At 41.0% G+C, this 15259-nt stretch overlaps 1 protein-coding gene across 2 annotated transcripts in view; it reads left to right on the top strand.

Moving 5' to 3' along the window:
- Positions 1-15259, top strand: part of CCDC93 (coiled-coil domain containing 93) — a 104422-nt gene that overhangs the window by 9040 nt on the left and 80123 nt on the right. For both annotated transcript variants that reach the window (XM_050916021.1, XM_050916020.1), the window contains exon 6: positions 2312-2368. In XM_050916021.1, coding sequence (XP_050771978.1) covers positions 2312-2368 — 57 coding nt within the window. The remainder of the gene's footprint in view (positions 1-2311; positions 2369-15259) is intronic.

The following is a 15259-nucleotide window of genomic DNA, read 5'->3' as shown; positions in this document are numbered from 1 at the left end:
TAAATCAGCCAGGGGCTCCGAGCTGAAGAGGTGGCTGGGAGAACCTCAGGGGCAAATTAAAGGGCCCGGCCGGGGGAACCGGGAGTTTTGCGGGGCTGGGGTAGGGATTTAAAGGGCCCAGAGCTCCTGCCGCTGAGGGGAGCCTGAGCCCTTTAAATCCTGGCCCCAGCCCGGCTGCCAGAGCCGCGGCCGGGATTCAAAGGGCTCTGGGATGCCCGCAGAGTGTGGTGTTTCCCCCCACAGGCCGCACAGTGAGCCTCTGCGGGCTGCATGCAGCCCGCAGGCCATATGTTGTGCAGGCCTGGCTTAGACCCCCTGTTTCAGCTCAGAAAGTGACAATAACAAATTGTTAACAGTTGCAACAGCTGTGGGCAAAGTATCTCTGATAACACTAGTCATATTAGCCTGAAGGTTGAGATATGTAATATGTCCTTTTCTGAACAAATCCATTGGGACTAGTTCTCTGTAGGTACATTAGTTATCTTCACAATGGCTTATAGAAATGAAATATCTAAGGAGTTTACAGTTGTGTAGCAGACTACTTTTGCTTAAACTGTGTGGAGCAGAATTCTAGTGTGATGGGCTGATTTGCTGTGCAATCCTTTTTAATTTTTTTTATTTTCCCCTTGAGGTTGTGAAACTACATCTCTGAATATGTAACTGAAAACATTATACCCTCTTGCCCATCTTCCCCCATTCTTCAGCTGAAATTGTGGTATTCAATTGCATTGTCTTTAAGGAAGTATGAGTTTACAAACATCTAGGTTCATCTTTCACTTGCTCATTGTAATTGATTGTCTGAGGTTACTGTTTGTGTTGTCTTTCCATGGACCATTTGTGCTAGGAATACTATGGACATCTAGAGTTAGACCTCTTTTTCCATTTTGGGGAGGTGCAGTTGCTATTTCAGGTTTGGTTTGGTTAACCAGTGAGATTGCTGATGCAGACTGGTGTATGTCTGATATTTTCAAATGCCACTAAGGGAGTTAGGTGCACAGATCCCCTTGATGATCATTCAGAGTTGGACTCCTAAACCCCATAGGTCCCTTTGATAATGCTGGATGAGTGGTACCAAAAGAGAGATTTAAAAATCTCAAATGTCTAAACTATAATAATACAGCTTTTTTAGGAAGTGGATCTATTTTGAATACAGAATTGTGAGAGGAAGGATGGCCCAGTGGCTAGGGTGATAGGCCGCAACTGGGGGCACCTGGTTTCAATTCCCCACTCTGTAACAGATACAGACTTCCTATGTGACGCTGGGCAAGTCATTGAGCCTCTCTCTGCCTCAGTATCCTCATTAAAATGGAAATAATAATGCTAACAATCGTCCTACCCAAACTGAAATCTAAGTAACCATTACAGTAACTGCTCGCTTAACATCCTCCTGCTTAACATTGTTTCAAAGTTACGTTGCTGCTCAATTAGAGAACATGCTCGTGCAATGCTCCCTTATAATGTCATTTGGCTGCCTGCTCTGTCCACTGCTTGTAAGATTCTGTAGAAGAGCAGTGATTTTACAAGGGAACATTGCACAAGTTCCTCTTCTCCACCTCCTCCCCCTCCCTCACAGTGCTTCCGCCACTGCCAAACAGCTGTTTGGCGGCGCTTAGGACTTTGGTGGGGGAAAAGGAGCGTGGATGCAGCTGCCTCGGAGAGGAGGTGGAGGGAGGGTGGGAAGAGGTGGGCCTAGAGTGGAGCGGGGACAGGAAGAGGTGGGCCTGGAGCATCCCCTGGCAAAGTCAGTGCCTGTTCTTCTCTGGGGAAGCTGCTACTGTGAAGGTGCTTCCTAGCATCCTTGCCTGCAGCGGGCTGTGCCTGTGTGGGGTAAGCCAGGGGCACTTCCAAACCACAGTACAGTGCAGTACTGTACAGTGCATAATACCTTTTGTCTGCCCCCCCAATTGTCTTGAAACATAATCCCCCGCATTGACATAATTTTATGGGAAAACTGTATTCGTTTAACATCGTTTCCCTTAAAGTTGCATTTTTCAGGAACATAACTACAATATTAAGTGAGGAGTTACTGTACACTGAGACACTTATTTTCCTCTGCAATAAGTCCATTTTAATTTGCTTTGCGATTTCACCAAGGATCCTCAGTCTTGAGTACGGCACTATTGTACAGTGCTGTACAAACAGAGAACAGACAGACTGTTGATGCAGTTGTAGAGTTAAGTGTGCTTAACTGAATAATTGAACAGCTCATTTAGGAACCAGTTGACAAATCTGCTTGCTAAATGCATTAGTAGTGTTGAGGCTTAAGCTCAATTTTCTTGGTTTTTAATTGTGTCAATTAATTGTCTTGCAGGATGATGAGTTTATGCAAAGGAAAGAGAAGGCTATCAAAACAGTTACCAATATCTTTGTAAGTACAATATATTGAGCTTTTATGATCAAACTTCAAAACCTAGATGTTTAAAGACCTTTTTGTAAGTAATAAAATGTGATATTTAATTTTAATTAGTGCAACTGCTACTGAGTGTTCTCATGAGGAGGTCCCAATTAGGTGCTGCATGTCAATCCCTTTCTCAGAAAGGGTCATAGATGCCACCACTTCCCATTACAAACCTTTAGGTGTATTATGCACCGCCGGCATAGAGCTCGTCAGTTGCCATTGCAGGGAGTGTCTCTTTCCATGCCATCAAACAAAAGTCACAAGATGGTGCATACATCATTAAAACTCTAGGAGACTAAAACATTCATTTGAAACTGTCAGAAACAGGAATAATTTACCCTTAAAATTTATTAAAATGGAAACAAGGCCTGGAAATTAAATGTATTTAAATCTCAAAACTTGTTTTCATTGTAACTACTTGCTATAACTAATAACCAAAATATGAGCGCTCCTTGCTAGTTATGCCTACTTGGCAATGTTTTTTTCTCAAGGCATTCAAACTCTGGAGAGTTAGTCTTTTATTTTTCTCCTTCTTTAAACATATAGCTTCTAACCCTTCAAATGTCAAAACTGAAAAAGAAGCTGCTGCTGTCAGAAACCATGTTATTGCAAATAATGTTATGAATCAGATAATGCCACCAAGGGTTAGTATATCATGTGTACTTTAACTGTCATTCTGTCTTACCTGAATTAAAATGTCTAGATAGCAGGTAGACATCTCTGTGCTCTTGTTTAGAGATACAAATTGTTCAGCAATCTGACTATCCATTTACTTTCAACATCAGCAATTTGCTTCACTTGTCCTTGATGCTCTCTGTACATTCAAAGGCCAAACTTTGAAAAGTGACTAGTGATTTTGGTGGCCTCAATTTTGGGGTATTCAAATAAACCCTGCAGAGAGGCCTGATCTTCAGAAAATGGTAAGTACCTGCCCTCTGGGGGGGGGAAAATATTCCCAATTAATGTGGGTGAAGCTGGGTACCCAGAAATTTATGCCCCCCAAAATGACAGTCAGCCTTGAAATTCTTGTCTGTCGATTTTAAGGCCACTGTGAACATCTGGTTGACTGCCTAAATAAAACAGACCAAAGAACTTCACACAGTAATTCCTGCTGCATTGATGGGAATTATTCTTCCATGCTTCATAAGTCAACGTTTTTGAGGAAAATAAGACTGAGGTTAAACTAGAGCATATATTTTAGGGAGCGATCCAATCTAGATTAAGAGTCTTAGAGTGACGGTCAGTGTATCACTTCCCTTGACAGTCTGTTCCATCTTTAATTACCCTCCCTGTTAAAAATGTTAATTACATTCTGCTGTAATTGACCCCCTCATCTTTCTTTGAACTACTGGCTGTTATGATGACCCTTTGAGTAACTCCACTCCAATAGTCCATATTTCATGTGAAGCTGGAAATTAACTATCTTCCCATTCTAGGTTTGCCCTTTTCCATTCGCATACTCTGATAACATTGCTTCTGTTGCATAAGGAATGCAATCCTGTTGTTTATCAGCCGCATCATGTAAATTAAAGAGGTGCTGTCATGCTGAGAGGCAAACTCCTAATGTGTCACACATCACTTACCCCTCTAAATCCATTGAACTTTCACCTGTTTTTCAAAGTTGTTCTAAGTTAAAAATACTTATTAGAAGATTTTGTCCAATCTCAGCCATAGTTTGCTCTTGTTTATGATTTCATTGAAGACTGCTGGATGTATGATTTTGGTCACCAGTACAAAGAAGTGGTGATCTTAAAAAAACAAAATAAACAAAAAAAAACGGATTGATGCTGATGAAGCAGCTGGGTTTTAGTGGTTACATTGCCTGCTGTTCAGTCTCCTCAGAGAAGCTTCCTGCTTTTATATATGCCCATCAGCAACAGAGGCACAGCTGCATGGGCATAGTCCAGGCCATGAATACCTATGTTCAGGTGAAATAACAGCCAGACATCATCCCTTATACTTTTTCTCCCTTCTGGTCATCCTAATTTATCACAGAAGATCAACAGAACACCCCTCATGAGGTTGATATTGAGGTTCCCACTCATACTACCTTGATTTCATTGTCATACATCTACATAGTACATCAGGTTCAGGATCCTCCATCCCAACAAATTCCATTCCTTTCCCCCTCCACATTCGGACTGAAGACTAGACTCTTGCCTGAACTGAAATCCCAGCAACTGGGATTGCAGAATGAGTTTTTTGCCCCAAAACTTGGAATGTCCTCAGTGGTCATAGGATACCTTGATGTGATGGCAGCAACTGTGGTGGTGATGCACACTTTGTCCCACTTCTCCTTCTCAGTCTGCAGAATTCACAGGCAGGATGGAACTTGACCATGCGTCTCTGTTTTTTGTAGATTTCAGGGAATGTTGATTTGTGGAAAGAGGCAAATCCAAGTCATCCCCCCCCCTTTCTCCTGAGGCTGGGTATTCCTAATATATAGGCTTGGAAGGAATAGATTTTTTATTTTCAAATGTCAATAAACGTTGACTTCACCCAATACACACACACACACGAAAAAATATTTCCATCAATGATGATAGAAACAAATAGACAAAGTAAGAAAAATGCTACTTTAGAACTTAATAGTTTGATTTAAGGATTTTTTTTTTGTGGTTTTTGACATGATGCTAAAACACAACCGTCAACAGTTGTAAAGCTTTAACTTTTGACTCTCAATATGTACTATCATTCCATAATTATTGTTTGACCTCACATCATATCCTGCAACTCTGAAAATTTAAATCAATAAAAATCTTAAAGCATAAAAATAAACATTGATATCCATCAAAATTATTAAAAAGAACAAAAATCAAATTCTGCCAAGCCTTATTTATGTAGATAAAATTCAATTGTTAGATCTTGTATTGGTTCTCCACTTTCTCACACTAACTTGAATAAGTTGGAAGACTTTAATTTCTTCTTATCTAAAAATATTCAAGAACAGGAGGAGGAAGGGGTCTTAGTCAACCATGTATTATAATTGCTGAAACATTTATTAAAAAAAATATAGTCGGACAAATGTTTTTTATGTAGATGGCCTGTATTACTTTCCCCCCTCCCCCCCATTTTTGTTCCAGGATGAATCTTCCTACAGATATCATGGACACATGTTAAGGAAGCTTATGATCTTGTTAATAGCTTTAGAAAAGACCCAAATGAAGTGCTGAAGCTGCTCAACTTGAGCATCTTCTCAAAAGGAAGATATGGCTTGCCTTGTTTGTTTGGTTTGTTTTTGTTTTTGTTTTTTCTCCCCTCTTTTTTTTTTCTCTCCTGCTCCCAGCCTCCACCAATACCGTTTACCCAGTATAAATACATCAGACCACCTCTGGTACCTGTCCTGCACTTGTTGACTGCCCATCAGCGTTTTCTGACTTTCTTAGCTTGCCCAAGGTTTATGCCACCCAACTGGTGGTCAGATTGCACACAGAAAGTTTAATTCTCTTACTGGGAATGTTGAAATCAGTCTTGGCTCAAACATAGGTGGACTTTGGATTTCAAACTAGTCTCTAAGGAAAAAACCTGCATGTTTCCATAGGCTTTACCTTGGATGCAATATGGCTTCTTACTAGTAGAACATAAGACAATACTGGTTTATAGGAGTTGTGGGTCCATAATGCTGAATACCTAGCAGAAATCCTTCGGAGGAAAGAAATCACCAGTTTACTTTGGCATTAGAATTTATAATGCTGTATCTCTGCGTAGGGAGAACTTCAAACAAAAAAACCTTGGTGATATTTAACAAAACCTCAGATCACCAGGTAAGAGCCATTAAGAATATATTCTATGCATTTGACTCTCAGCTCCATATTTATCTTTAAATTTGCATAATTTTTAATCAGAGTAGACCAAGGTGAGCTGCAGCTAGAAGAAAAAATTAGACTTCAGATTATCCTAAAGTAAACACTTCTTTGTTTAATCTTAAAATAATGTAGCATATATCAGTCATCTCATAATTATCTGAACTATTATTTCAATTCCTTGTATAACATGAGCTAGAAAATCTACCTGCTCCTGAGACTCTGATTTACATAGTAGCTGATCTGAAGCCCTTGGGCTCATTTTATATCTTGGTTTTCTGTTGCTCTTATCATTGTGTAGTATTCAAGTGCATTGCAGAAATTTTATTAGGACTAGGTATACAGTGCTGTTTTCCTCTAGGATTTCCAGTCATGCCTTTTCCTCTGCTTCTTGCCACCTGTGACAGTGATGCTGAAAGGCCCCTTTATCTTTACAGGTCTGTGTTCTTTTTTCTGTTGTCAAACTGACCATGTCTGACATAGATGGTTCAAAGAGCTCTCCTCTTTTTCACCTGCTCTGTGTAGGACTCTTCCAACGCATTGTTAGACTTAGTTTTTTAAAGTCCTTGTCTGAGAGTCAAGGCAGTTATGATCCTATTGAAGTAATTGCTGCTTTTGGACACCTAAAGAACCACAGTGTAGAGAAATGCCTTCTTCCAAATTTCGAAGCCCCATAATCTCTGAGACAAAGTAGGCTGATCCATGCTTTAGTCATTCTCAGACTCGACTCCTGCAATATGCTTACCTGTGGCTGACTGTATAGGCCACATGGAGCTACAGTGGGCCACTCTGCCCCTTAAATGGAATGAACTTAGATGGAGAGAGTACATCATACTGGTACTTCAGTCTGCACTGACTACCTCTACAGTTCCAGACCCAGCCTGAGATGCTGCTCTTGATTCCCAAATCCCTTCACTTGGACCCATCTCAGTGACCGCCTCTCCTACTGCCCTCCATGGCAGCTGTGATTTAACAAGGTCACTGCATCTGCCCTTCCCCTCCCTGTTCTCCAGGGTGAAATTTCTGGGTATCATGGGCAGAGAGCTCTCAGTGGAAAGTCCTAGAGTGTGGAACTCCTTACCACCAGAGAGCAGGAAGACCTCAAGTCTTCATGAGCTTGGAAAGTATCGGCAGAGATGTGTTTGTAGTTGGAGGTGGGTGATATTGGAAGAAGGGGAGGCTTTGAAGAGCTCAAGGGCCCTTTGCAGTAGAACTTGTAGTTATTTTGTATATGTAGATGCTATGACTATAGTGTGTCTGTGTGTATTTCTAACTCACAGATATGTGAAAAGAACTGTCAGGTGAAAAAGGGTTTCGTGCTGGCGCGGGTGTAGTGAGAGGTTTCATGGGCCATAGATACTTTTTGTACTGATGGTGTGTGATGTGCTGAGGTTGCTATGGTAAGTTCTTGAGAATTAAATAGGAGAATGTTGATTTTTAGCATTCTTATTAGTAAGGAAGTTAGCTCTAGACTATGCACAATAGCTGTTCTTTGAACCTCCGTATCTGCTTTGTTTAAACCAGGGGATAAAGTGTTTAAAACACACACTACTATTATCGTCCTGTCGACACATTTGTCCTTCCTTCTCTTCCATATGTAAAATACTGTTGTTTTGAGATTAGACCCTGACTGTGTTTTTATTATGTATATTTTTCCTGTGACGTATAGCTGTAAAGTGGATTTCTGAGTTATAACCTCTCATCTTGAGATCTAAATATTGACATTTCAATGCTTTTTGGCACTAAAACAAGGACATTTGGCTGCATTAACTAATACCCAAGTAATTTTTGCAGTCTCTTAATGTTAAAGCAGGAGACATAGTGGCTAGGTGGGTGGCAGGGGAATTGGAATACAGTTGCATTGGGAGATGGCTAATTTACATTTTTACTTCAGCTCTTTTTTTTTAAGATATGTGTGTGTGTATATATGTAAGCCAGTTAAAAATCGTAAAGAACAATATTATACTTCTGCATTTGGACAACTGGCATGAATTTAAATGGCTTCTATGGCACTTGCATTGATACCCAGTAGCTTCAATAAAAAAAAAGTGTTTCCTGCTGTAAAGCTGCCAAAACTCATCAAAACACATAAAAACGCCAGGGGAAAAGAGGAGACTGATGTATTTTCATGATACTTAGTGAGCAAAGCTAGAGAGCAGATTCTGGGAACGCCAGTCTTCTTCGTCAGTGTATCTGTAAAAGGGTAAAAACTGTTTTGACAGTGTGTCTAGAGAAGTGTAAAGCAGCTCGGATGCTCCTGCTCTGTACTGATAGATGATTTTTGTTTGTTCTTTTGTTTAATAGGTCTGGAGTTTTGTTCTCTTAATCAGAGTGGATTTGATTGATTTCGATCATGATTAAAATCACTAGTCAGGAAGATTCTCTATTTCAGGGGTCAGCTACCTATGGCATGCATGCCAAAGACTGCACATGAGCCTTTTTTTGTTATGGCACGCTGCTGCCTGCAGGAGTCCAGCAGGCAGCAGCGTGCCATTAAAAATCCTGCCCCGGCTCTCTTCTCTGCCCTCCGCTCCCCCTGCTTCCCCCCTGCCCCCATGGGGGCACGGGGCAGAAGCTTGGTCCTGCCAGCTCCCCTACCTCTTCCCATAGTATGCTGGGTTCCTGCCCCTCTACCTCTCTGGCAGGCAGGGAGAGAGGGATGGATGATCAGCTGATGGCCCTTGCGAGGGAGGGGGTCGGGAAGGAGCAGAGTCAGCATGCTCGCTGCTCCCTGCGAAGACAGAGAAGAAGCAGGGGCAGGGCCTTGGGGAAGGGGGATGGTGGAATAGGGGCATCTTCCCTCCAGTCCCCTTCCCTGACCCACCCCCCAGCCCTCTTCCCTCAGCCCCCCAGCCCTGCACACACCCCAGGCCCTGCCCTGAACCCTGTACCCCCCTCATACACACCCAGCCCTCTGCTTGAGTCCTTCATGACCCCAGCCCTGACTCTGGCACCCCCGCACATACCTGCCCCCACCTTCCCTGACACCTGCAACCCCCTCACATGCCCCCAGTCCCCCCCACCCTGAGCACCAAACGGGATTACCTGCACCCCACGCCTACATTCCCAGCTGCACCTCTTGCACCAAATGAGAGCTGCCCAGGTAAGTGCCCCACACCCAAACCTCCTGCCCCAACCCTGAGCCCCCTCCCTCATTCTAGCTCCTGGCCAGACCCTTCACCCGCAGCCCTGTGCTCGGTGCACTCCCACCCTCAGCTCAGTGCAGAGAGAGGAAGAGAATGGGCCAGAACCAGGGAGAAGGTAGGTACCCACTGTATGTGGACAAGGCCAGGACCCCAGACCGGTAGGGGGCTGAGTGGGTCCGGCAGCTGGGATCCAGGCTGGCAGGAGCCGGCAGATGGAACACCTGAGCGGCAGTGGGCTGCCAGTCTGGGGTTTGGGCTGCCGGACCCTTGCCCGCTGGGGTCCCGGCTGCAGGCCCCGCTCAGCCCGTTGCTGGCCTAGGTGAGCAGAATCCCAGACCAGCAGTGTAAGATCAATGTTTTAATTTAATTTTAAATGAAGCTTCTTAAAGATTTTGAAAACCTTGTTTATTTTACAATACAACAATAGTTTAATTATATAATATATAGACTTAGAGAGACCTTCTAAAAAACCTTAAAATACATTACTGGCGCGCCAAACCTTAAATTAAAGTGAATAAATGAAGACTCAGCACACTACTTCTGAAAGGTTGCCGACCCCTGCTCTATTTAATCGTGGATCTCTACATAAAAGGGCATTCTTGGTTGTTATAACCTTAACACACACTGTTCACAACTCAGAGATGGATATAGATTTCCTTTTTAGAAGGTACACACTATACATTTTTAAAGTGATTTATTTTGAAAACTTTTCAGATTAGTTTTACATCTATATCAGAAAATGAATGACTGGTTATTTCATTTACCAAAGATAATTGAAGTAGATATTTATGAAGTCATTAGGAGGTGAACTATTTCCAGTTCAACAAGTTAATCCATTAATATTTGGAGGATTTTCTTGCCATGCTGTATTAGGAGGAGAACATCACCAGACAGACATTTAAATTGTTTTATTTAACTAAAACAACAACATTGCGTATTCTGGTTTTTTTTCCTTCAACAGCAAACATATAATATTTTAACAAAACAAGCATATGAATTTTGAATGTAGTTAAACATTCAAGTTTAAAATCAGGTTTGCTTTTATTAAAATTGTTTTTATCTAAAATAGTGAAATGAAATTAAAAATAAATCAATTGTCGGCCAGGTCAACATGAGAAACTTAAAATATTGGCTTCTGCAGTTAACAGTCATCTTCACCTTCATTTTCCTATTTGTTCATAATCTAGAAAAGAAAAATAAGCTTTCCTTCTTTTTTCAGATCCCAAACAATTTCTCGATTTGGAATGAATTAGTCCAAAGGAAGAAAATATTTTTTCTACACCAACAGAAGCAGCTCCTGCTGTTTAAAAGTGAGATTATCACTTCAACAGTCTCTGAATACAAGTGCTTAAGTGATTTCTACCAGTTCACTGGTGTGACTTTTTTTTTAAAACATCATCAGCAAACATATATTTCTTGAATGGTTCACCCTTAGCTCTGAAGTTTTATTATAGTTGGCATTATGGAAGGATGATTGCTAGATGTCCATGTCATAGACAATGCCTTTTCTTAAGCAGTTAAAGTTTGACCCTGATACAGAGTATTGAGAATATTTGCAAGAAAACGAGCTGGAGACTGTGCTTGTCCCGTTTGTTTTTTTTAAATGCTTGTAATTTAACTCTGTCACTGCAAGATTTCTCTTTTAAAGATCTTACTCAGTTCCTTCCATATTTCAGCAGTGTCAGCAATAAAACAGCTATTTCCCTGCATTTTGTTCAAGGCTCCAGAAATAGGCTTCAGGGTAACTCAGCATGTGTTCGTTTCTTTTAAGCCCAATGTTGAGAACTTTGGCTGTGACAGTGCCATCTATTTTTTCACAATATTGTTCACAAACTGCCATCATATTAGGCCAGTTCTTGATATAGTGCTCAAAACAGTCCACTACAGAGTTCCATCACACATCTTGTGGAAGAGTTAGCTTGGTTCCTCCCACTTTTTTCAGAGCAGCTGCTGCAAAGTGGTTGTTACGGAAGAATTTTGCAATTTCAACAACATTAGCCTTTATTTCTGGAACACTGATGTCGTTGGCTAGGAGGTGTATCAAATGAGCTTTCCAACCACATGTTATTAGCCTGGAACTCTCTTCTCATCTTGAATACATTTGCAGCATTGTCTGTGACCAAGCTGCATATTAGACATTTGAATTTTTTTTCAGTTATAGCTTTTACTACTACTTCTTGAAAGTATTCTGCTGTGTGTGCATTTCCTGATGTATCAATTGTTTCTGTAGGAAGACATTCCCTTCTGTTGTCACACAAGTATATAAAATAGGATCATCGTGGACATTGCTCCACCCATCAAGACTCAGGTTAACAATTTCTCCCTCTAGACCTTTTGCACACTGCTCAGTTTCTCTTTCATACACTTTATCCAGCAATTTGCCTGCGACATCTACTCTGTTGGGGGACTGTGTCCTGGTCTTAATGACTGAACCATGTTAATGAAGTGTGGGTTCTCAATCATACGGAAAGGAGAGTTTGTTGCATAAACAAACCAGGCAATTTTTAATCAATTACCTCATTTTGTAATATGCTGGTTCTTATCTATGATTGTTTCTGGATGATGGAGATTTTTTTCTTTTTGCTACAGTGATATACTGTGGCTATGTGACATACATGATGTGACTGAAACCCTATCATTGTAAGATAATGCCAAAACTATAGAAAACGATGGTGATCTTGAAGGTGGATAGACTTCAGAATCTTCCATGTTGAGGATGGATTCTCCTAAACAAAATAAGTCAATGCAGTTATTTAATTATTACCATACTGCTCATTTAGTATTACTCATTGCATTCACTGATACTGAGTACTACTTTAAAGGTGAAGTTGTAAAAGGAAGATCTGCCTATTTCAGCTATTTATTTTTTATCACAGCTGCATCTAAAATGATAGTACCATAGAGTAACAGCTATATTTTTTTAATCAAACATGAGAATTCAAGAATAATCCAGACGGAAGACAGGCAGTCCTTAAGAAAGAAGTATGAAATAAAAAAGTTAACCAACCTGAAAATCCTGCATGTTCCTTTCATCTTCAATGCAACTTCTTCCTGAGAAGGAACAATTTTCATGATGTTTCATTCGGGCAACCAGGCCTTGCGTTTTTGTTGCACTGTTTGCATTTTGCACGCATGCCTGCCTTACCCACAGGTAGAGAAACTTAATTAAAATTATTCCCAAACTGGGTCTCTTACGACCTGCTGCCATTGTAGGTTTTGCCTCCTAATGAGAGAATGGTATGATAGATCTCAAATCAATGAAGGCTACACTCAGAAAGCCCTCAAGACTTCTGGAATATGCCTGTCCCTCCCTTCTCGCATTTATCTCCATACTAGTTCTACTTGTCCAGATCTGTTCATTGAACGTTTTGGAACTTTTCACTTTTAGAGAGAGGTAAGGGATTGACTCTGTTTACACAAATTTGCAGAGGGACAGTAGGGTTGAGGTCTGTTATTTTTCACCTCTATATATTTATTTCAAAACATTTTTGCTATTAACAAGCATGTTGTCTCTGGAGAGAGACATCCGCAATTTGAAAACTGCAAAACTAAGCATCCCTGATGGTATGTTCTAGACTGAGCACTGAGTCATATTGGGTAGATAGAAAGATTCACCTAAATAGTCTATACTGAAGCCCCTGGAACCCCATAAAATTAGGTCTCTAATCCCTGAACTATTGGAACTCATTTACAAGACCTTTCTTAAACATTATGTGATTATATTGTCTCATACTATAGAATTAAACTGTATAATCCCTATTCCATGATGAGTTTTAATTGTTACATTATAGCTCAAAGATTTTTTCCTCAAAGCATTTTATAAAAATAATCAGATTTAAATAAAAAAATTCCAATAAAAATGATTTTTATTTTATCCACCCTGCTCTTAATATGAAGTAATGCAGAAGTTGCTAGGTGTTAAATTTGGTGTGGTTTCTTCCTTTAAAGCCATACTTTTGATCTTAGCAGATGCAGAAATGCTTTACAAGTTGAAAAAAGCATCTATATTTGCTCTACACAGGGCTCCCATTATCCCTTACTGAAATGCAGCCTTCTGTGGTGTGAAAAGCAGTAGTCGTTGAACAGAGCACAAGTGATGTATGTAAAACAACCATTTAGGACAGCATGTCATGAAGAGTGCTGTATCCAATTGAAACTGCATAGGGGAGGCAAAACAGAGCTGCCAGAAATGAAATTGGCCAGGGCACTGGGTTACCTTCCCTGTATTAATAAAAAGAGACATGGGTTCTTTAGTGATTGCAAATGTTCCAGGGCTTTGGTTTTATGTCTGACCTGACATATTTGGAAAGTATGGATATTACTTCTAGATCTTGTAAATATGATGGCAAGACTGTGAATAATGTATTAGGATTAAGGACTGAATCATAGCACTACATTGTATTTTTAAAAAGGAATTTTGTTACCTCACCTAATTCTGAAAGATTTTTCAGAGGGTTTGATTTTGTGTGTGTGTGTGTGTGTGTGTGTGAGTTTCTCATAAACAGTGCCATTGTAATAAAAGGCTGAAGCTAAGACAGTTTGGCTTGCAAAGTACTGCTTGAGGTTTCCCCATTTTGGAGACTAAATGCAATTCATGGTATCAGGTTAGATTTGAGTGCATTTGAAACCAAGGTTAGTTTGTAGCAGCTGAAGGGGGTGCAGTCTACTCTTGTAGGAGGTAACTTTTTTATAATGGAGATTCTGCAAACTTCCATTTGCACCTCTGCAGTTCCTGTTGGTTCCTGTGAAAATCTCCACATTTCAGAAACCAAGGTTAGGTGAGCTCGGCTTCAGCTGCATTTCCTTGCATAGAACCAACTCTGAAAAGACACTCTTCTAGGCAACCAGAACAATTAAACTGAGCTCTTTGCGGCAGGCTGATTTTTTTTTCTTATGTTGAAAGTGTCAAGGTCTGCTCCTCTATCTCTAGAAGATTAAGGGCCTGGCTACACTTGCAGATTTAGAGCACTTTGAGTTAAACCAGCCTTCGTAGAGCGCAGTAGGGAAAGCGCTACAATCTGTTTACACTGACAGCTGCAAGCGCACTGGTGTGGCTACGTTAGCAGCTCTTGCAAAGGCCACAGAGAGCAGTGCATTGTGGTAGCCATCCCAGCATGCAAGTGGCTGCAATGTGCTTTTCAAATGGGGGGCATGGAGTGGAGTGTGTTGTGTGTGTATGTGGGGAGAAAGAGTTGGTTTTAGGGGGGCTTAGAGCATGTCAGCATGCTGTCTTGTAAATTCAGACAGCAACAGACCCCCTCATCCCCCCCCAGCCCTTTTTTTCTCTCTCTCTCTCTCTCTCTCTCTCAGCATTCCACAGTAATGGTTACTTTGCCTTGGAGTAGATAAGCATGCCGGCTGTCAGAAATGCATCTTTCAAAGGGCATGTCCACATTCCTGCAGTGATTACAAAACAATGGCAAGAGTGGCCAGTTGACTTAAGGGGATTATGGCTGATCAGAGCACAGTAATGCAGCACCTCATCCACACTGGTGCCACGGCACTTCAGCAGAGGTGCAGCAAACATTATTCCACTTGCCAAGGTGGAGTACCAGCAGCGCTGTTGCTGCGGAGTCAGAGTGCTCAACGTGCCTTGCCATTGTGAATGGGTAGTGAGCTAGGGTGCCTGTGGCTCCTCTATTGTGCTATAACTCACAAGTGTAGCCAAGCCTTAAGAAAGGAGGGAATGCTGCTTAGTTTGATTTAGTTTGCTAATACCCTGTTTTGGTCATAGTGCCTTCAAACTATTGTAACAGCACAAGTATACAGTTTTGCAGTTGCAAATTATCCTGAATGTATATTACTTTATTTATTTACATTGCACTTCTCAAGCAGTAATGTATGCATGGTATTTTATGTCCTTCCAGTTCATAAATTGTAAACTGTTTGGGTTAAGGGATGTGGGACTGTAA

The sequence above is a fragment of the Gopherus flavomarginatus genome, chromosome 10 (genome assembly GCF_025201925.1).
Source record: "Gopherus flavomarginatus isolate rGopFla2 chromosome 10, rGopFla2.mat.asm, whole genome shotgun sequence".
Lineage (NCBI taxonomy): Eukaryota > Metazoa > Chordata > Testudines > Testudinidae > Gopherus > Gopherus flavomarginatus.
Note: the sequence above shows the minus strand (reverse complement) of the source record. Positions and strands in the feature narration are given on the sequence as shown.